General features: G+C 35.2%; 1 protein-coding gene across 11 annotated transcripts in view; it reads right to left on the bottom strand.

The window, feature by feature from the left end:
• Positions 1–24,275, bottom strand: part of Ttc3 (tetratricopeptide repeat domain 3) — a 117,598-nt gene that overhangs the window by 78,974 nt on the left and 14,349 nt on the right. For 7 of the 11 annotated variants that reach the window (XM_071615039.1, XM_071615036.1, XM_071615038.1 and 4 more), the window contains 6 exons: positions 22,681–22,734; positions 21,614–21,734; positions 19,248–19,333; positions 17,197–17,291; positions 15,976–16,038; positions 5,547–5,601 (listed from right to left, as the gene is read on the bottom strand). In XM_071615039.1, coding sequence (XP_071471140.1) covers positions 5,547–5,601; positions 15,976–16,038; positions 17,197–17,291; positions 19,248–19,333; positions 21,614–21,734; positions 22,681–22,734 — 474 coding nt within the window. Of the gene's footprint in view, positions 1–5,546; positions 5,602–12,954; positions 14,639–15,975; positions 16,039–17,196; positions 17,292–19,247; positions 19,334–21,613; positions 21,735–22,680; positions 22,735–24,275 lie in introns of those variants that run through there. The other 4 variants (XM_071615045.1, XM_071615046.1, XM_071615044.1 and 1 more) reach the window with 3 other exon arrangements.

Below are 24,275 nucleotides of genomic sequence, written 5' to 3' on the forward strand. Positions count from 1 at the left end.
ACAATTCTTATTACACATATATAGCACAATTTTTCATATATCTGGTTGTATATAAAGTATGTTGACACCAATTTGTGTCTTCATACATGTACTTTAGATAATGATATCTATCACATTCCACCATCCTTGCTACTCCCCTGCCCCCTCCCTTGCCCTCCCACACCTCTGCCCTATCTAGAATTCATCTATTCCTCCCATGCTCCCCTTCCCTACCCCACTATGAGTCAGCCTTCTTATATCAGAGAAAACATTCAGCATTAGTTTTTTGGGGGGATTGGCTAACTTCACTTAGCATTATAGCAGCACAATTCACAATAGCTAAACTGTGGAGCCAACCTAGATGCCCTTCAGTGGATGAATGGATAACAAAAATGTGGCATATATACACAACAGAATTTTACTCAGCAATAAAAGAGAACAAAATCGTGTAGGTAAAAGTCTTTTTTTAAATGAAGCCACAAGAACCTATGTTCAAACTTCCTTTTCTGGCCAAGATGGAGTACCAGAGACCAGATTTACCATCCTGCCTAAAATGAATTTTAAAAACAAAAAAGATATGATTCCCTGGCTTATAAAACACTGGACACTGGGCAAGAAAACTGAGTGATCCTTGAGAGAAGAGAAACACACAAAGTAAGACTTAAGACTGCTCCAGCTTACTGAGACAAACCCTCAGCCCAGGAAAAAGTCACTACTCAAAGACTGGCAGTCTCTCTCAGCTAAGGAGAGAGAGGTGGGAGGCAGGATTAAGGCAAGCTTGAGTTCATGAAGCAAGGACCATAGAGGGGAGAGCTGCCAAGAGAACTTCAAGGAGTCCTCAATGGGTCTTCAGCTGAGCACTGTCAGCACATGTCTGTGGGAAGAGCTCTCAATCAGGGAAAGAGCTATCAGAAAGGCTAATAGTACAAGAGTCGGACTCATACATTACTGCTACACCCACAAACCTGAGTGGAAAATGTCAGAATTCAGGGAGCATTAAGTACTCAGAAAGTTTTGCCTCAGTAGTGAAGGAAAAAGTTAGCCTTAGGTTAATGACACTATGGCCCCACATAATAGAGCTTAAAACAAGATTATAAAAAAACTAACCTCCTTGTATGTTATTTCACTGTATTCCAAAACAAAGCTCAAAGGTAATCAGAGAAAATGAAAGATATGCAGCACTAAACAAAGTAACATTCACAGTGTTGAATTCCAATAAAAAATGACCAGGTATGCAAAGAAAGGAAATGTGTTCTATAGTGAGAAAAATCAATCAACTGGAAGCCCATAAATGACACAGATGATGGAATTCAGGATATTACAACAGTTGCTATAATCACATTCCATACGTTGTAGAAGCAAGTAGAGACATGAAATATAAGACCCAAATTTAATTTCTAGAGATAAAAATTAAAGTATTTAAGATGAAAAATACCTGAATGTTAAGAAAGGCAAATGAAACATTATAGATGAAAATATCCATGAATTTGAAGATACAGAAAAAAAAAACTTTGTAAAATCAAACAGAAAAGAGAAAAAAGAACGAAATATGAAACTGACAAAACAGGGAAACAGCTGAGAAACAGAAGGACATACACAGCTCTTGCCCAGCCACCACTGAAGCCAACCCCTAGACTTCTCAAGTACAACAGCCTACAGATTCTCTCTACTACCTACACCAAGGACCTGAGTCAGGTTTCTATCGTTCACAAACAAGAATCTAACATACCCTTCAGAATGCCGTCTCTTGAGGACTTTAGTGAGTCTATTATTTTGTATCTTGTAAACTACAGCAAAACACAATACGCACAGAAACATTAACATATCTCTACTGACTATACCATAAAATTTCTCATTTTTCAAAGTACAATGACTCATCCTCTCTCAAGCCTGAAAGTAAGTCTAGAGACAGGTGACCCTCTAGTAGTCTCCCCTATCTGAACCAAAGGAAGCAAAAATGGCCCATCCCCATGCAGAAATGGAAAGTACCTGCCTCTACAGGTTTGTCTCAGAGCTGTGACCCCACAGACTTGGGCTCATACTTCTCAAACAAAACATTCTTAGAAAAGTAAAGAACGCACCTTGCACACTCTCCTTTTTTTTTGCACTAGGGGCCTCAGAGGGGTTTAACTACTGAACCACATTCCCAGACCTTTTTATTTTTAATTTTGAGATTCAGTCTTGCTAATTTGCTCAGGGGCTCACACTAAGTTACTGAGGCTGGCCTCAAACTTGTGATCCTCCTGCTTCAGCCTCCTGAGTCTCTGGGATCATAAGTGTGTGCCACCATGCCTAGATGCATGCTCTATTTTAGCTTCTGAAGTAAAAATATTCTTCAATGAATATTTCTATCTGGTAAAATAAAAAGGAAAAATAGCTTACATATATAGTTACCAAATTTTGTGAATACTTAACTAGTGGTTGTATTTTTTTAATCTATGCAAATTTTTTGCAATCATATGACATATCATAAAACATCCCAACTTAAAAATTAGTAAATATTTTGTCTGAGAAACCAAACCAGGAACACTCTATGAAAGTCTTCAAAAATAATTCAGAAAGCCTTAATATTCTTCCCTAAATTTGATAATAGATTAAAATTTGCAAGAAGTATCTCTGGAAAACCAGTATCATAGACTGGGTTTCAGTATTCAGAACATTATCAATTCATTTGTTCTACAAATATTTATAGAGTACCCACAAAATGCAAGGTGTAGTCATCAGCAAAGATACTGTTTCAAGCAAAAGAATGACTCATAATGGAAATACCAACAAATTTATCACCCTCTAATGCAAGTGCCATCCAGTTTCATCCTTCACTTGCAATGACACCTTGAAAAGTCACTTCACATCTGTTGAACTCAATTTCTTGATGCATAAAATTAGACATTCAAAAAATTACTCAAAAACTTAGATGTAGAAGTCCACCTGGAAAACTTCACCATCTCCAGACCACTAGATACATTCCTAGGCTGCCTAAATTGTAACTTTAGGGGAGGGTAAGAACATCTTTAAAAGGTTCCCAGGCTGAGTCTTCCCTTTTACTTCACAACCTTCTGTACTTTCTCTTTTTTTATCATAGCAAATTAGAATATAAAGAAAAAATATAATTTTAACAACACTAAACAAAATAAAATTAAGTCCTTCAAAGAATTTAATGAAGTCTATCTGCAAAGCAGTAATGGAAGTATGAATGAGAGTAATTCTCTAAGGCCCTACTCACTGTAATTTTTTTTTAAATTATGTAAAATCAGAAACACAGTATGAAAGACATGTGCCTTTGTGTGTCCTATTTGAATCTTTACTTTGAAAAACTTTTTGAATATTTTTACAAATTGGAAAAATACAGAGAATAATGTAACAAACACCCATAATTTTGTTTTTATAACATTATAACATTTTGTTATATTTGCTCAGATTCTCTTTTTGTTGTTGTTGGTACTGGGGAGTGAACTCAGGGACACTCAATCACTGAGCCATATCCCAGCCCTATTTAGTATTTTATTTAGAAACAGGGTCTCACTGAGTTGCCTAGCACCTCACTTTTGCTGAGGTTGGCTTAGAACTCACGATCCTCCTATCTCAGCCTCCTGAGCTGCTGGGATTACAGGCGTGCACCACTGTGCCTGGCCAAATTCTCTTTTAATAAGAGAAAGGCAATGATATCAATATGGCTGCTTTGGAATCTCTTCAATCTCCTTTCCCTCCCTGACTGTCCAAATGCAAACACTATCATGGGTATTGGGCTTTTATTTATTTTTTCATTTCATGTTGTTTTTCAAATCCATAAATGTTGATATGCCAGTCAACTACAATCTAATATTCAACTACTCATTTACTAAGTCAACAAATACTACTCCTGAGTGCCTGCTATGAACCAGGCAACTTGTCAGACAGTCCAGATTTAAGAGCAAACCAAACAGATGAAAAAGCCTTTCCCTGTAAAGCCCACATTACACTGGAAGTCACAATAAACAATATAAATAAATAATGTAACAATATTGAATAGTGTAACAATATTTTCAATAATATGCCAAATGCTAAGAGGAAAAAAGGGAAAGAAGATAGGAAATGTCTCAAAGGAGCAGGGTTTGCATTTTAATAAGATGGCCAGGGAAGGTTTCATTGAGAAAAGGATGTTCTATAAAGAATGAAAGGAAATAAGGGAGCTAGCTATGTTCTAGGGGGAAAGTGTCTGAGGCAGAGGAAAGAGCAAAAACAGAATGAAATGGGCCTGGCCTGATGGGAGCAACAGTGAGGAGCCCAGAGAGAGTAGCAGGAATGAGGTTTGAGGAATGAAGGGTGTTCAAGATGGGAACAGATTAAACAGATCAGAGTAATAACTTTGATCAAGTAAAAATACCAACTCATCCACTGCTTTATCAATGGACATTTAAGTATTTGAGATTTGATGCAATTAAAACAAGGCCACTATATATATATATATATATATATATATATATATATGTGTGTGTGTGTGTGTGTGTGTAAGAAACTGACACACTATATATATGTAAGAAATTTTCTAGTTTGACACATGTGAAATGGAGTAATTGTTAGTGTAAAATCAAGTAATTATGAGGTATGCACATCAGGGTGCTCTCCAAGTTGGTTGTAAGCAATTCACACCTCCATCAGTTTATAGAGGGTTCCTGTTACTACACACTCAGTACCAATACTCTGGACCCTCAGTCTCTTTAATTTTTGCCAATGTGAAGGATCCCAACACTATTGCATTGCTTTATTTACTCATCTATAGGTGGGTCTCTCTCTTAGAAGCCCTCTATTTTTCTCTGTTGGTTTCATTTTTCTATCTTTGTACCAATCCCCCACAAGTCTAATTACTAAGAAACAGATTTTCAAGTTTCTTATTTCTACTAGACAATCAGGGTTTCTTGTATGAAAGTATTTGTTTCACTGGCCCTTTTTCTACTGGGTTCTTATTTATTCTAGGAGTTCTCTGCATATTCGCAATACAATCCTATCAATTATATATAAATCCTATTAGTTATATAAATTATTGATGAACAAATGATCTCCTCCCTGCTTATTTCATTCATATCTTTTATGTATATAAGTTTTTAAGTATGATGTAGAAAATTATATCAATGTGGTTTATTTCACTGCTGATTTATACATTATGTGTTACTTAAGAAATCCAAAGGCTGGGGTGCAGCTCAGTGGTAGAGCATATACTAGCATGAGGGAGGCCCTGGGTTCCATTCCTGGCACCAAAAAAAGAAAGGATAAATGCTTTCCTCTAGTTCCTTAAAAGTTTTAAAGTTTCATTTTTCACATTTAGGCACACCTATCACTTGCAGATATTACCTCTCAATTGCTACAGCCCCTCTATGCTCTCCAAGACACCTCATGCTGGCACACACACATTCTCAGCCTCTCACAGCTACTGCCAAATCTCCATAGTGGTAGTGGAACTGAAGCGTCCCCTTTCCTATTCTTGATAATTGCATCCAGCACTTTTATATATAAATACACATCCCATATATTAATTTTCACAAAAACATATAGTATTACTGGCTCAATGTAAAAATACAAAAGAAACCTACCTTTGGCCAAGTGCTCTTCAGAATAATGGCTCTCTTTCCATCACCAAGTGCATTTCTAAACAGAAAAAGAAAAAATAAAATATTTAAACATCTCCATTCTTTTATTTTTGTAAAAGTACTGTATATTGCTATCTATTTTTATGTTCTGAATTTTCCATGTATATCATTTAGTCAAATACTAATTTTTTAAAATCCACATAATATACGTCCATTATAGGAAATTTGGAAAATACAGAAAAGTAAAACAAAGGGGAAAAGTCACCCAGAGTCACAATCACAACAACCCAGGAATAAGTATTTTCAGCATTTCTGGAATATTTCCTGCATATATCGTATCAACATCTTACCATATGCATAACTGAAAATTTGTATATTTGCGTGCAATAATTTTGCCTTTCAATAATAAGACTTCTGTAGCCAAAATTTTAACTCCCAGGTCTTGTTAGCTAAGCTATACGAACAGAGCATGCATTCCTGGACAGAAGACCTAAGTTAAGTCCAATTCAACTGCTAATTCTCCTGGGGCCTTAAACAAGTCATTAATATCCCTGAACCCACCTTCTCAACTGTAAAATGAAGATAATAATTCTTTCTTTTCTAGCTGTTTTGAGGTAGATGCTAAGTTAGAAAATGTAAACATCAGTATATGCATACTCAGTCTCTCAGTTGCCTGGCTTACCTTCAACAACCTCCCATACCTCAACTCAGTCATCTACCATCACACCCCTTTGGCAAAACTTAGCATCACTCAGAACTGTCAAACTCCTAAATCCACCTGTGAGGGCATCCAACTCTTACTGGTTAAACTATTTCCTACTATCTTCTCAGGGGGTCTAACTCATTGATTTGCCTGCTTTCTCTTTTTCCTATTCCCCTATTTATCTGGTTTAAAATTCATTGGTTTATCATTTTGTATTCACACATATTAATTCATTATTCTTAAAAAGAGATTATAAGGAAGAACAAAACTAGGTATCATACCACCAGATATCAATTCCTAGTAAAAGGCTATATACAAAAAAGAAAGAAAAAATTAAAAAGTATGTAAGACAACTTAACCAACAGAAAACAAAAGAGAAACCAGGAATGGATTTGACACAATCACCTGATTTATGACAAAGTGACACTGCAGTGCATGGAGAAAATAATACTTTTTAAAGAAATGGTGCTGGGTCAATTGGACAGTCATATGAATTTTGAACCCTACCTCACATGAAATACAAAAATCAACTTCAGAAGGCTTGCAGATCTAATTATCAAAGTTAAAATTGTAGAAGAAACAGAGGACACCTTGGTGGCTTTGGAGTAAGCAAAGACTACACACAAAAAGCACTTACCATAAAGGAAATAATTAATAGAACCTACTATATTAAAATTAATAACTTCTCAGTGAAAACATCAAGAATGAAAAGGTACTGAGAAGACATCTGCAACATAAGTCTGACCAAGGACTCATCCAGAATACAAAACAATACAAAAAAACTCCCACAAATGAATAAGACATTCAACCTAGGAAAAATGAAAATCGAGCAAAAGACCAAGAGAATATCCAAATAGTCAATAAGCATATGGAAAAATACTCAACTTAAATATCCTTACTTGAATTATAGAAATGCAAATTAAAATTACAGTGCTATATACTCCCACCAAAATATCTAAAATGAAAGATGCAAAATGATAAGTGCTGGTGAGGACATGGAACTGAAATTCACATGTTGCCAGTAAGACCATAAAGTGATAAAACCACATAGGAAACTATGCAGTAAGGCTAAATACAAGCATACCTTCTGTCCCAGCAATTCAAGTCCTCGATTATACACTTTAACAAAAATGGATACATACATTTACAACACTATCTGTAAAAGCCAAATACTAGAAACTACCAAAATGCCCATCGACAATAGAATGGATAAAACATGGTATATTCATGCAATAGATGAACACTTTACAACTACATGCAACAATATGGATCTCAAAAAGAATGCTGAAAGCCAAACACAGAAGAGCACATAGTATGCAATTCCATTTATAATTGCACAAAGACAGGCAAAACTAACCTCTGGAAGTCAGAACAGTAGTAATACAGGGGAAGGACTTGGGTAGTGACTGGAAGGAGAAACAAGGGGGACTTCTTAGGTACTGGGTCTGTGATGTGGGTGGTTTCAGTTGTTTGGTCTCTGAAAACATGTATTAAGATCTTTTAAAAAAAAAAAAAACCTACAAAGAAAAACTATCTTTTTTCTGTTGGAGACCATTATCTGGTTTGATGTCTGAGCCACAATGGCCACTCTGCCATCCTGAAGGGACAGCCCGCTGACCAAGTGACACTCTAAGGCTGGAAGAAAACAGGTCTCTGATTACACTGTTCAATAATCTTAGAACCACCTTCTTTTTGAACTTGTGAATGAGATTGTTTTCTTCACCATTTACACCATTTGCCTCAGTTTGTTTTGTGAAGCCCAAAATATCTTAATCTAATGGCATACCTCTTAAGCTTCAGTCTCTCCCCCAGCAAGTTTACAAGTTACCTACGCTAGCTGTCTCCATTTCTTCTCACTTTATTCAACTCACTCGAACCACCTTCTGTTCCAAGACTCCTACTAACAGATCTACTAGTAAATGATGTTCATGTTGCTAAAGCAAATTCCACTGAACTGGCTTCAGAGCAGCCACAGACTCCCCTGGCAACTCTCACTCACTTCTATGACACCACACTTAGTTTCCTACCTACCTCCCCAGCCACTTCTTAATAGTCTCCTAGATAGGTTCGTCCTTCTCTTGACTGATTATTTGTGTTACTCAAGGGTCAATGCTGATTCCTCTTCTAGTCTCAGATCTGCTAAAGGCCAGCAGGTCTGAAACTTGTTTACACATTAGTACTATCAGAGGAGATTCTAAAAGCCCAATGCCCAAACTTGACCCTAGATCGGCTACACCCTAGCATCTTTGGGTAATCTTTCTTCAGAGCTCAAATGATTCCAATGTGCAATTCAAATGGAGACCTTCTTCCCTAAGCAATCTCACCCATATCTACAACTTCAAATCATCTAGGTCAACTATCCCAAACATGAGTTCCACACCCACAAAACTCACTGCTATATGATATACTAACATGGATGTGTCACATGCACTTCAATTTAATATGAAGTCAAATTCTACCTCCAATAAATGTATTCATCTTCCAGTGACTGACCAATGTCATGAATGGGCCCAGAAACCATTAAGACAAAAACCTTAGACCAATTCTAATCATTGCCTTCTCCTTCAAATCCCTACACCAAACCACAGACAATGTCTGTCAACTTTCTCTCTAAAGTACCTTGAATCCTTCCACTTTTCCACTTCCACTACCATTACCCTGCTCCAAGCCATCATCATCTCTGACCTGCAGTCCTACAACAGACTCCCAACCCACTTCCATACCGCATCCCCCTCAAATCCATTCTCCCCATTGTACTAATGGTGCTGTCTCCCCTTACTACAAAATCCTTTACTTTTTTCTCTACCACTTTTAAAAGCCAATAACCTTGATGTAGCCTACAAGGTCTAGTGCCAGATTGCCTCTCCCTCTCCTTTGTCTTCAGGCCGCCTGGGACACTATCAGTTCCACAAATGCAACACAGCCCTTCCCATCCCAGGCCTTCACATTTCTGGCCCACTGTTAATAACACAAGGACTATGTGTTTTTGCTAATTTCTGACATCAGCCAAGATTTTTTTGAAAGAATCCCAAGAATTTGTTGAATCAGGGCTGAATGCTACTTTTAAATTAATGCTATGACCATAATTATATTACATTAATGTTATAATTGTACCATATACTATAAATATCCAAATTTTTACTAATATATGAATATATATTGATTATAAATTTTCACATTTACTACCATTGTGGCCAGATCCTACTATTAAAGCAAAGTGAGCACAGTAAATCACATGGGGCTATGGCTCATCCAAACCAGTGCAACCCTAATCACTCTGGTGAATGGGTGAGACTTTGGCAACAGAAATACCGTGCAACATACATTGATGACAATGGGAAGATACAAACAGTTATTTACTATTGGTAACTATGTAACATGGTCAGAATACTAGATATAGGGTAACAACCCATTCTAGCTCAGGCACTCTAATTACTATTAAATAGGAAAGTATGTTTATTTCTCCAAACACCCTACTACCTCATGTACACAATATGCTACATTTTTCCCTAAAATAACATTAGGAAAGAGTACCTATTCCCTCTTCCAATTTCCATGATGTTTTGCTAATTACTCGGGAACACTCCTCTCTCTACCCCTAACTTTTTCCAGGGGTGGGCATGGGAGGTACTAATTGTATGTGGCTTAGCCTCTTTTTTCTCACTCTCAGACCTTAAAACACTGACAGACACCAGATCCCCTTTTCTTCCAGACTTAAAGTTAACAGGATCCTGGTTTGCCAGTTCCATTCGTAACTGTTTCTGAATTAATAACAAGTCACTTAGCTACCAGACTTAAGGCTCCTCATCCTAATGATTCTATCAGTGATGAAGGTGACATGTAACTAAAAGTAGCCCGTTTTCTGCAACCATCTCTTAACTAATTCTAGACTTGGGTGCAGAACAGATGCTATTTACTGACTCCAGAATTTCGTGAGCCACAGGCTTTCTCCCCTTAGTCTCATTTCTCAACAAAGAAATAATAACTATCTCACAAGTTTCTTAATGTTACCACTAAACTACAAAAGCAGGATTCAGATGTAAGAGTCACTGTCAAATATAGTGATTAATAACCATTAGTTGAATAAGCGTATACATTTTGAATCAAAAGTTAGTATCTGGTCAGGCACAATGGCAAATGCCTATAATCCCACATGCTCAAGGTCTGGCTCAGAACTAGCAAGACCCTATGTCAAAATAAAAAAATAAAAAGAGCTGGGGATTGGAGCTCAGTGGCAAAGCACCCCTGGGTTGAATCCCTAGTATTTAAAAAAAAAAAAAAAAAAAGCATCTGAATTTAAAATTATATATGCTCTTTAATTAAGTAACAGAAAGTTATTAGGAATTTATCCTACAGATATACTTGTACCTGGATACAGAGCATAAGTGAAAGGATACTTATTATGGACCTATAATTAATTATTTAAAACTGAAAATCAATGTCCTAATAAATCTAATTATAAACAAAATAATCTATACTAACAAAGCATACATAAAAACTGATAGATTACTTGAGTAATCCATTCAGTAAAATACTACGTAGTCACGAGAAAGAACAAGGTAGATCTCTAAATACACTGATATGCAACAAGCTCCTGGATTTAAATATAAAAAAGTAAGATGTACAACCACAGTGTAGTTATGTTCCCACCATGTTTTTTTTTAAAAAAAGATATGTTACATTGAACCAAGTGAAAATTGTCTATATTCGGATTTACAAAAATGATTTCATGTGGTTCCACATAATGAGTATTTCTACAGGCATAAGACATAAGACATTATGGAAATGCATAAGGGCATGAAGAGAGGGATTAGGGAATAGATCTAAGTTGGGCAGACATTTCAGTGTACCCTTTCTATTCAATCTTTTACTATCGTCATGTTTCTGCTTTTTAAAAAGGGGGTATACCCCAAAGAAGACTAAAAACTGTTTTCTTCAAAAACAAGTTCGGTAGCTTCTAAATAAAAATAGAAACCATACAAGTAAGAGCAGAATGAGGAATAATTCATCAAACCAACACATTCACACTGAAAATACACACACAATTTTTTTAATTCTCACAGAAACATAGTTGCTTTATACCTTTGGTCTCACAAAAAAACAGAAAAAATAGCCAAGGGAGGAGTCTGTTACTAATCACAATTGGCATCTGATGAAAGGGAACATTGTATGATGAATAAATTAACTTTTATGAGTGTGGTGCTGGGGATTGAACGCATGACAGGCAAGCACTCTACCAACTGAGCTATATCCCCAGCCCTGAGTAAATAAATTAATATCAAAAGATCAAATATCAACTTTTAAAATTCCATGATTTTCTGAAGTAAATTTAAAAAAAAACATTCAAGCCTAAGTTTTTCCTTTCTCCCAATTACATTTCTTGCACTGTTCATTATACCTCCGGCAGAAGAATCTGAATTTTCCATGTAGGAGTCCCACGAGAACAAATTAAACAAGTGAGCAAGGCCTATTGCTATACATTACATGTGCTGCATTAGCTACCAAAGTTACAGGTATGCCCAACTCCTTTTCCTTGATTCTCCTCTGAACTACAAGTTTCTGGTTACCTCAATCATAACTGTCATTATAATAATAATACCCTGCAGTTAGCAAATTGTATTTGAAAAGTGCGCTCTTAGAAAACCAAAGTAAAAGGGAATCTCATCCACGGAGGGCATCCTGGGACTCACTGGCCCTCACCACACACATTTCTAAGCCTGAAAGGATTTCACAGGAGGAGGGAGAAGTAGACAGGAGAAGCAAGAGGCAGTGTAGTTCCCCACACCCATCCCTCCCTCACTCCAACCCCATCTCCACATTTCCCAAACACAACATCCACAGACTCAGAAGGGTTTTCATTGGCTCTTGGCTTCAACTATATCCATTCAAAGGTGCTCTCTGATTTACAAACTGCATGACTATTTTAACATTAAAATCACTATCACAGATACCTTGACCATTTCTGAACGAACCATTTGTTTCCCAACTCATACTTCATCTCAGGCTTTTTCCCCTCTGCCATTGGCCTTGAAATATTTATATTTCTTTCTTTGAAGATAGTTTTTCACTTATTTTACCCCTGATGTTTAGGGAGTACTGTTTTGGGCTTTTCCCCTTTTATGTGCACTTTTAATTACACTTTATCAAATAATTCAAGTATACATAAAAGTACAAAGAATAACATTAACATATGAACACCCATGTACCAACTGTGTACCAACTTAGCAAGAAATTAACATTTTGCCATATTTACTTCAGCTTCTTTTGCAGAAGTTTGTTACAGTTGACATCCACTGTGTTAATTATTTTCCCTCCTTTTTTTCCCCAGAGATAGCCACTCCCCTGGTGTTTAACATGCCCATGCATTTTTAAAACATTTTTAATACATTCTCTGTATTAAGAATATGCATATTGTTTTGCATGTCTTAAAACATTATATAAATGGCATCATACTGTACAAATCATTCTGCAACTTGCTTTTTTTCACCAACATTGCATTCATTTTAACTGCCATTGAGAATTCCATTGTATGAATATACCATAATTTATTTATCCATTCCCCTACTGATGGACATTTAGGTTGTTTCCATTTCTTTACTCTTACAAACAATGCTATATATGAAGGCTTGTACATATCTTCTTGAGTACACATTGAGAGTTTGGAAGGGATGACCCTAGAAGTGGGCTGCAGAATATGCACATCTTCACCTTGTCAGATTTCTCTCCAAAGTGACTGTACCAATTTACACTTTCTCCAGCCGAGTATGAAAGTTTCCTTTGTTCCACATCCTCTCAAACACTTGGTATTACGAAGTTTTTAAGTTTTTGCCAATCTGATGGATATGAAAAAGAAACTTGTAGTTTTTAATCTGCATGTCATGTAAGGATAATCATGTCCTCATAAATGTTTATTGACTATTTGGATCATTTGTTTTTAAAAATTATCAACTTTCACATTTCCTTTTTACTCTATCGTCACCTTTCCATAGTAAATAATAATAAAGACTCTGCATCCAGGCTGTCTGGACTCAAACACTGGCTCCATCTCATACACCTTGTATCCTTTATTTGGGCTCTCTATGTGTAAAGAGGCAGTAGCACCTACCTCACGTGGTTGTGAAGGTTTTATAAGTGAATTTACACAAAGTATTCACAACAGCACACCCATGTTGTTAGACACAGTACTATTATTTTCACCCTTTTAGAGAATAAACTTGCCAAAGTTATTCCTTAAAATTTGATTTTTAATGTCCCAATTTATATTTACTAATCTTTTAGAATTATTTTAGAAGTTTCAGCATTTGTTACTTTAATCCTTTCATTCCTCTTTCCTAATTTTAATTTTAAATGTTCCGTTTCTGTTCTCTTGCAGCTCAACCTTTGCTTTTACAATAGCAGAGAGGAAGCCTGGCCTTCTGGAATAACTGAGGACTGCATTCTTGCCCAAACTAGTGGAAGGAGGATGCTTTATCCCCACAGATGCTCAGCAGGATTCCCATGGCAGAACTAGCATCCCTCTGATTCGAGAGCTTCAAAACATCTCAACCTTGGTAACTCAGCTAAAAGCTCTTCTCAGGACATAGGTCCTCCTATGTGAGTGGCACATTTCAATTACTGACAACATGTTCTTTTCTTAAGGTTCATCACTCTAATCATTTTGATCAGGAGTGATACTATGGACTCTGAAAACATTAACCCTACATTACAAGCAAATGACATAAACAATGTGTAAGAAGGTAGGAAACACCGATAAAACTGGTGTGGCATAGCTTCATACATTAAATAGGCATCCAATATATATTGGTGATTGCCTAATAAAGAACAAAGGGTTCTCAATGCTGCTGACCGGGCTCTAGTGAAAATATAGATGGCATTCAACAATAAGCTATAACATCAGGAAGGAGGTACAAGAATACCCTGCTCTTGGCCTTTACATCACCAAGCTACCTGATTCTGTGTTTCTATTTTCATGCACCTCCTGTTGTAGCAGGGGTTGAGGAGGATCCTCCTTGTGAGTCACCCTGATTTGCCTCTCAGCTTTCAGAGCTCAAGAGTAGATGACTTTCTGCCCAGCAAGTTTCAGACAGGCACCTCAATTTTCACAAGAGGCTAGCCAAGTTGCAAACCTATTCATCTGATCTTGAAAGTATACAGATTCACCTTCAAACACCACAGAATATCTGCAATTCTGGACCTAGCCAGAGGCAATAACCTAAAGACATTTGCAGCTCATTTCTTGTCAGAACCAGTTGAGGACAGTGGTATTGATGGAAGACTGTGTCAAGCCCATCCATTCCTCTAGTCTAGTTAGCCTCGGATTATCCACGGCTTAAGCCATCTAAAAGCTGCATAACGTTAATACAGCGGTATTCTCCAAGGTGGTTGGATTACTGGTGATTTTTATTTTCTTCTTTTTAAACTCTGGTATTTTCCAAATTTTCTACCATGAGAATGTGTTCTGTTTATAATAAAAGAAAAACACAATAAATGTTATTTTTAAAGCTACATACTTGGAATATATTGTCTTCCCCACCCCCACCTTCCCACATCCCAACGTAAGTGCTTTTACTGAAAAACAATTGAAATCATGTTCTCAGTTTTCTTGACATCACAAAAACACTTGTGAAACCCAAAACTTTATTTTCAGATGTTTTTTTTTCCCCTATAAAGAGCAATGTTGCTAGAATTTTTTTTAGCTCTTATCATTCAATTAACATTATTAGTAAGCCATTTAAGAAATTTCCTTCAGAAGGAACCACCAGGAGGAAAACTCATTCCAGCAATTGGTGTACTGGGGCTTTTTAAATAATGTAGATTATGTAACTTGCCAAGTTTTCCTTTTTCATTCTAAGCAACAGGAGATCAGGGTCAAACATGAATTATTAGTATTTCTACAGGCCCATTTACCTATGTAGCCTTGTTTTGACAAAAACAAGCTCTGAATTGGTTTTCTGATTTATTGTGTTTTGAATATTCTACTGTGTGAATATATTCTTCAGCATACCCCAAACCTTTCTTATAGTAAAGTATTACATAATTAAATATAACAGTCTACATGTTCAATATTAATTATTATTAATAACTAATTTCTTAAATTTTTAAAACTGACAAGGCAATAAAATCATGGTAGAGTATCTACATCAATCTTTCTCAACAAGTAAATATATTCAACACAAGAAATTAAGAATTAGTTATGATTCCACTCTCATAGTAATATTATTAAGTTTATGTGCTTTCTTTCACTTATGAAGGATATTTACTTAATTTTTCATACCAAGACAAATAGAAGAAAAGAAGGCAGTAAAAATATTTCTTCCAAAACAGATTAATTAATAGCGCAAAAGGACATAGTATATTATAGGTGTTATAAACACAGACTTTGACATCAACTAAGATCTGTGTTCAAATTAGCATCAGTACTCACTAGTGGTATGAGCTGAGCTGGTCACAAGTAAAGTGTGAAGAATAATATAACCTACCTATTAAAGTTGCTGTGAGACTTAGCGTGAAGCAATTAAAACAATGCAGGACATATGACAAAAGCTTGCACTCAGTCAGCTGCCGCAGGTACAGTTAGTATAAATACAGCCTACTACACTCTCTTTTTAACAATTTTTGGAAAAAAAAAAAGGGGGGGGGGTTCTTGCATACCTATGAAACAGAAATGTCTCCCCCAAAATGGGCATTTAGCATAACAATTCAATGATTGTGGTACTTTAACCAACTTACCTAAACTGTCCAGTACGAAGAAAGCAAAGAGCTCGGTTACCATAAAGAAGGTGGTTTTCAGGTCTTAAAAAGAAGTAACGTTTGGTCAGTAAATCACATTACATATGAAATAAACATACATTACACTAAAAACAGGCATGAAAAAACTTTTTAAAACTTTATATCTTCATGGCAGAGCAGGAAGAATACAAGATTTGGAACTTAACTGGGTAAATCTCACTTCATTACTTCCTCAGTAGCCTTCTTTAAAACACAACCTAAACTATCCTGTGTTCAAACTGAAGAGAATCCTTGCTCTGTCCAGCTTACAGGACTATTGTCAAGATCAAATAAGACATCTTATTAAAAAGTTAGTCAACTACAATGTATGCTGTAACTACAGAGGACAGGATCATTATGTCAGGGATATGCCACCTTGACAAAGAACTCCAGGCAAAAGGAGCTTGGAAATTGCAACAGTAACGTTAAGTAGCTTCATTTCAAATTTTGATCTTTTTAGTTTTGTCTGACAGTATAAAGCCAGAAATTATTTTCTTCCACCTTTTTCTCAATAGAATAGAGTAGCAGTCTTGGGGCAGCATGTTGACTCGATTGATTCATTCCCCCTGGGGACAAGCAAGGTAGGAAAGGGAGAAGGTAGGAAAGGGAGAAGTTACGTACACCCCAACCTTCAAAGGCTGCTATAATATTAGGTGGCTCACCTGAAGTGGCCATTAGGAACAGAATAGCACACCTGGGGGGAAGACTACAAAATTCCAGCAGCTGTTCTTTTCAGGTAGAAAAGAACACATGCATCCTCAACCATTCCAACTATTTTTCCTTTAAAAGTTTCCTCTAAGAAAGCAAAACCTCCTAAGTAGGTAGCATTTTAAGTATTAGGAACTAATCCTTTTTGATCAGTTAATAATTTAGAAGGAAGTAGTTGACAGCAAAATGAGAAAAAGACAATAACAGGTGACTCTGCTGGAATGCCTTAAGAAAATGGAGCAAGGCAGAACCAAATTCACCACTGCACCTGACTTGCTTGAATTGCAGGATTTAATCAGTTCCAAATACTCAGGTTACCTCCAATGCTACTAGTAACTAAAGATAAAAAATAAAAATCTATTATGCATATCAAATTGGAAGATTCTACAATTCTTGATCTTATTTTTATTTATGCTAACATTCTAACTTGAGCTGCCACACAAAAAGGATCTCATTGCTCTGTTTTGCTCTTACCTATATTCAATGGCTCTGGTGTAATAGATAATAGCTATATCAAATCTTTCTTTGGAAAACTCTTCATTTCCTTTCATTTTCATTAGTTCTCCTTGCTGAGAAACCAAGGTGAAAGAAGACCCATCAATTAGCTCCAAAGACAATCAAGAAACCAATACCTAGGAAAAATGGATCTGGGTTTCCATCTTTAATATCAAAAATAAGCTAGGGGATTATTTATATAGAAAAGGAGAATGTAATATCCAATATTTTGGGATGTACAGTTGACCCTCAATATCTATGGGTTCTGCATCTGCAGACTCAACCATATGCAGATCAAAAACTTTTGGAAAGACCAAAAAGGGTCTATAGGAACATGTACAGACTTTTCTTCTTTGTCATTTCCCCTAAGCAATACAGTACAACAACTATTTACATAATATTTACAGAGTACTAGGTATTATATAGTGATCTAGAGATTATTTAAAGTATATGGGAGCAAGTGTACAAGGTATAGCAAATACTATACCATTTTTTATGAAGGATTTGAGCTCCAGCAGATTTGGTATCAGATAGGATCCAGGAACCAATCTCCCTCAGACACTGAGGGACAAATGTATATTAAAAGAAACCTTTCTCTAATAACTCCATATTAACTTGTTAAGAAATATTAAAAAGCAAGGAAAACCAACACACTGTGAATAATTTCTAAAATAATTTTTCCCTCACGTGCAGTATTCGGCAGACCCATTTTTAAATATATTTTTCCATATGGGACAGCAAACTAAAAATGAAATGCAAAGTAGAATTTTAACTTTATGTTAGCAAATGTGATATTATTCAATAAACCTTAGTGCTTAAAAATATATAAACTGTAATAAAGGTAATACTGACTAGATTAACTACCAAAAATCACCTGGCAGGTTAGTAAGAACATGTGTGTTCTTACTAACACACGTTACTGGGGGACTGTGGACATAGCTCAGTTGGTAGAGTGCTTTCCTCTCATCTCTCATGCACAGGGCCCTGGGTTCAATTCCCAGCACCACAAAAAAAAAAAAAAAAGTTACTGATATATTCAAAACTTTTCAATTCAAATTTTTAAAAACAAATTAATTAAAATAAATTAGATATCAATAGCTCTAGAGAACTTAATTGAACATTAAATGTCTCCCCAAGTCTTTTTTTAAAAATTGAATTAAGGGGCTGGGGTGTGGCTCAGGGGTAGCATGCTTGCCTAGCATGCATGAGGCACTGGCTTTGATCTTCACCATCACATAAAAATAAATATAAATAAATAAAGGTATTGTGTCCATTTACAACCTAAAAAAAATATTTTTTTAAAACTTGAATTAGAATCATTATTTCCTCTGAGTGAACAGGTGAATTACATTATATCTCAATAAAAATGTTATCAAGGAAAATCATTTCTTCAAATAATTAAAGGATGATAAAAAAATCAAATTTTTAATTTTTCAATTAACTGCTTTAAAATCATTAAAAATTCCAGATTAAGGAATTCTCTCTTCTTCCAAATCAAAATTTATTAAAATTTTACATCAAACGTATTATTAAATCTTACAGTAAGTAGTTCCTTAGATACTGTCAACAGGTTTTTGTTTTGTTTTTTTTTGGTACCAGGGATTGAACCAAGGGGTACTCAACCACAGAGCCACATCCCCACCTTCATCAGGTTTTTTAATGAACTTCCTCTGACTGTTAAAAGTTCTAACAAGCAAATCTATTTTTTTTAAGTTGTTGATGGATCTTTATTTTATTTATTCACATGCAGTGCTGAGAATCAAATTCAATGACTCACATATGCTAGGCAAGTGCTCCAACACTGAGCCACAACTCTATCCCAAAAATGAACTCTTTCTTTTTTAAAAAATATATTTTTTAGTTGCAGACAGACATAATACCTTTATTTTATTTATTTATTTTATGTGGTGCTGAGGATCGTACCCAGTGCCTCACAAGTGCTAGGCAAGTACTCTACCACTGAGCCACAGCCACAGCTCCCCCAACAAGCAACTCTTAATATATATTTACAGATAAATATTTATCCTCACCTCCATACACTCCGCACAATTTTGGGTTTTAAATTCTTCAAGTAAATTGCAGTTTTCCGTTACAACTTTAGTTATGTGATACTTGTCTAAGTTTTATTTTTAGGAGAGAATGAGAGAGAATATTTGTTAAAAAAAACTGGTACTCACAAAATTCTAATTCTTAGGTTAAGTAGGTGAATTCATAAAGTTTATTATATTTTCTAAATACCCTGTTTCTTATAATCTTTCATGTGTATTAAATATTTTAGAAATAAACAACTTATAAAACGTATAAAATGTTGCATAAAACAGATGCTTGCAGTAAACCTAATCTCTTTTTATTAACAATTAAAGAAAACCACTTATTATTACACTATGTTACTATAGTTATAACAAATACTTTTGTCATAACATATTCAAAATAGGTCTCATAATTACTCAAGTCAATTGAACAAATATTATCAAATATCTACAGTACACCAGGTACAATGTTCAATAAAATTGTATAAAAATAAAACCCTAGAGAATATTTTTCAAAATGTATTCAATATAGGGTTGGGGATAGAGCTCAGCTGGTAGAGTGCTTGTCTCACATGAACAAGGCCCTGGGTTCAATCCTCAGCACCACAAATAAATAAACTGTATTCAATATAATAAGTGAGTATTTAAAATGAATAGTAGACTCTTCAAAAAAAGAAATGTTAACAAAAAGAAGTTTGAAATACTATTCTTACAAAAATCCTTATAAAAATATTCTTATAAAATAAACTAATTTAAACACAGTTAGATAGCCAAACTGTGAAAAGTTTATCAGGCCTCATTTTCTACATTTTAAGCTATTATATAAAAAGGATTTTTTAAAATATAGTAAATTTTTTTATTGCAACAGACTAACAGTTATGCTTCTAGCAAAACATTAATTTCTAGGATGAAAGGAATACCTAAAATTTAAGATTCAAGAAGGAACTGGGAAGGTCACCAAATAAAGTAGTACTAAGGGACAGAACAAGGTTGCTGGAGGAAAACATGAGCTTTGAGGTCAGAGACCTGACTTCTTATCTAAGTTCTACTACTTACTAGACTGTAGAAATCTCTCTTAACCTCGTAAGTCTTAGATTGTTCACTTCTACAATTGAGAATAATAGGCTGGGCATGGTGTGCACACCTATAATCCCAGCGGCTCTGGAGGCTGAGACAGGAGGATCACAAGTTCAAAGCAAGCCTCAGCAAAATCAAAGACACTAAGCAACACAGACCTTATCTCTAAAAAATAAAAATACAAAAAAAAAAAAAACAGGGCTGGGGATGTGGCTCACTGGTCGGGCCTGTGAGTTCAATCATCAGTACCCCCGCAAAAAAAGAGAGAATAACAGCCACCCCACAGGGCTATTATGAGAGAATCAGAAATGGGCCCACAATAGTGGCAATACATGATATTGGTTCTCCACCTCTACCCTAAAACCTGGTCCAGAATCAGAGGCTTTCAAAACAATGAAGAGAATAACCTCTATCAGTATAATACATCCCACTATCTAGTGAGCCTAATAGAAAGAGCTGTCTTTATTTAATTCCTCTCTATTATTTAAGTCAATAGACAAATCTTCCCTCTTCACAATGGAGATTGCAGATTATGGATTATCATCAACTAAAGAGTCAAAACATTTTCTGTGTCAAGATTCCTATAAAGTATACTCTAAAAAATTTACTGCTGATATTCAAATGCTTTAAAGAAAATCATTTCAGGGCTGGGGACATAGCTTAGTGGCGGAGGACTTGGTCAACATGCACAAGGCCCTGGATTCAATCCCCAGCACCACAGGAAAAAAAAAAAAAAAGAAAGAAAGAAAGGAAGGAAGAAAAACATTTCAGAAAACTAGAGAAATATGTAAGGCTATTTCTCCATACATAAAAGAATAGCAGATTTATCAAGAAAATGAAAATCATAATTTTAGCTTCTGTTATTTTCTCATATGAATGAAAAGACATGGGCCCAGTTCTGAGCTCTTTATTTGAGTATTACATATTATAACTTATGAAAACTATTAGATAGGATTTTTAAAGTATGATGCCACAATAATCTGAATGGTAAAAAACAGGATAAAACTAACTGTAAGGTTTAAGTTCTCTTATTCAAGTTATACTCCAGGTATGAATAATATGTCAAAATATACTCTACTGTCACTATTAAAAAGAATAAAAATAAATAAATAAATAAAGGAAATAAAAAAATAAAGTTCTTTTATTTCATATACAGAAAAAAAACACTATAAAGAAAAATATTTTTTAAATGCTGCTAGAATAAATGAGAAATCATATAATTATATATTCCATTTTCCCAAATAATACCTTTAAAAACTGAGTTAACAATTTAAAGAACTTATACTTACATTCAGTGAAGAAAATACTTAACATAGACCAACAATTGTCAATTAATCCTAATTTAGGTAGAATTGTTGTATCGCCTGTGTATTTTACCCAATTTAAAGCTTCTTCCATTGCCAAAATTTTCTGTTTCAAAAAGAGAAAAGAAGAATGATACTCAAGTATTCTGTGACATTATATATTTATCTTAATCAGTATTTCAAACCTTTATACAAAACTTATGTATTTTCATTACTCCATCACACAATAGAGGATAACTGGACTACAACATACAAGTTAACAGAAACTGTGGACTCACGTGTTCCATCTTTGGGTGACCTGGGGCTACCCTCAGAGTTCAAAATGCTTTTGCAATGATTACAGACCTAAAAGCTGAGGTCTACAACCTGGTCAAAGGCTGTCCTTTGCAGTAGGAGAGTACAAATTTACAAGGTAGAAAAGAAGTCTCAAATCTCAATTAGACTAGGACTTCCCTCTTTACCCTAAGGTTAAAGATATAGATTAAAGTTCTCCACAGGGACTACATATTTTACATAGTCTGTGGCAAAAAGAATTATTATGAGATAATCAAGACTATGGCTAGGCAAATGGATGCTCAGAGCAATGATTCTCATGAAGGGTCAAGAGTTAACAGAAATGTTTGTTCTTTTAATGTATGAAATAACCTCAGAAATTAAATAGCTGAGTTGCCACTGCTGGTATAAGGCTTAAAGGAAACATGAAGACATTTCTATCACCAGTACCATTAAAATTTGGTTTATCACTGCATCTGAGGATTACCTAGTAATTATACATTAAAAATATTCATACTGGGGACCTAATAATTTCATTTGGGGGAATATATGCTAGGAAAACAATCTAAAAGAGAAGAAAAAAACTTGTAACATATATGGGTAAAAAATTGTAATGAGGCAAACCTGCAAAATGAGATTACCTGAGTAAAATATAGAAACCATACTACCAAATATTACATATAACTTTGAATATATGGTCTCAATACATGGGAAAATGGGCAGTGATGTGACTGCCATTTATTCAGTGGGTGAGCTGGGTTTCCACATTTAACACTTACATTTTCTATTTTATAACCAATTCTCAATAAGCCTTCGATAAGGAATGAATCATTCTGCAAAATAAAAAAAAAGAACAAAAAAAGCATTTTTTCCTTATTCTTGGATTTTGTAATAGAAAAAAAAATCTCCATTTTAGGAATAGTCTTGTGTTGCATAATGACATTTTCCATCAATGATGAGCCAAATGGGACATTGGTCCCAAAGATTATAACAGAGTTTAAGATTATTATTACCTAATGACATTGTAGCTATGGTGACATCATACATACCACAATAAAATGTACTGCTCACAAGCTTATGTGATGCTGATATAAAACTTACTGTACTACCAAATATATTATAGTACAGATAATTATATATATGTATAACACTTGATAATGATATTAAACAACTACATTACTGGTTTATGTAACTGTTATTTTAGAGTGTACTGCTACTTATTGAAATAAAAAAAAAAAAAAACTTCACTGTAAAGTAGCATGCCATATGTCAGCAGCAGTCACAACTTGTGTTCGATTTGTCTCTTAATTGCATTAAGAGGCCACATCCAGTGACTAATCTACACCATCTGGGTCTGTGTAAGTATACTATATGATACGAAGACAACAAAACCATTTGATGGTGCATTCCTCAGAATGTACCCCAATCATTAAATGATGTGTAACTGTATTACATAGTAGTATATTTTCCACAAGCACTTACATGATCAATTTACCCCTTAAGAGCTCTAAAACAAGAATTCATCAAAAGTCTTCCAAAAGGCTCTAGTAATAAACTGATTTTGTGTAAATTTTAGATGTGTAGATTTTTAAAGTTCATTAGACCTAGGTTTCCTAACAAGGCACATTGGCTGGTATGTTACTGCAATGAGTTATCAGCAGAAATAAACACCAGAATGCTTTCTAAATTTAAGTTCACAGTCAGAATAAAAACAAGTATAACACCTGGCTCCATAACCAACTGAAATAAGAAAAATTATCAAATGGCTTTTTAAAAGAGAGAGGAGGCCAAGGCAGAAGGATCACGAGTTCAAAGCAAGCCTCAGCAAAAGCGAGGTACTAAGCAACTCAGTGAAACCCTAAATAAAATACAAAACAGGCTGGGGATGTAGCTCAGTGGTTGAGTGCCCCTGAGTTTAATCCCCCACCCCCAAAAGAGAGAGAGAGAGAATCACCATAGTACAAAGACACCTCCTCAAATCTATCCTGATAAATTTTATCCCAAAGGCAAAGTATTTGTCAATAATGGTATGTTTTTATGTCAAAAGACGGAGTTCGTTTACTTTTAGAACCTGTGATTAAAGTTTCTATGAACCAGGGCCCCCTTTCATTTGTGACAAATTCTAATTTCTCTCCTTTAATATCAAGAAGCTGTCCTGGTCCATTATGGCATGGCAGAACCAGGACATTGGTCATCAACGTTATCACTTCCATACCACGCACATTCTGACAGCAGAATAATCTCAGGTAAAGAAAACTAAAAAGCTTATCTGTTAACTGCTATAAACTGGTAACACAGTTTATAGCAGTTAACAGTTAACAACTGACACTCTAAATTTACATTCTTTGGAGACGGGGCCACATTCTACCACTTA

The sequence above is a fragment of the Marmota flaviventris genome, chromosome 8 (assembly GCF_047511675.1).
Source record: "Marmota flaviventris isolate mMarFla1 chromosome 8, mMarFla1.hap1, whole genome shotgun sequence".
Lineage (NCBI taxonomy): Eukaryota > Metazoa > Chordata > Mammalia > Rodentia > Sciuridae > Marmota > Marmota flaviventris.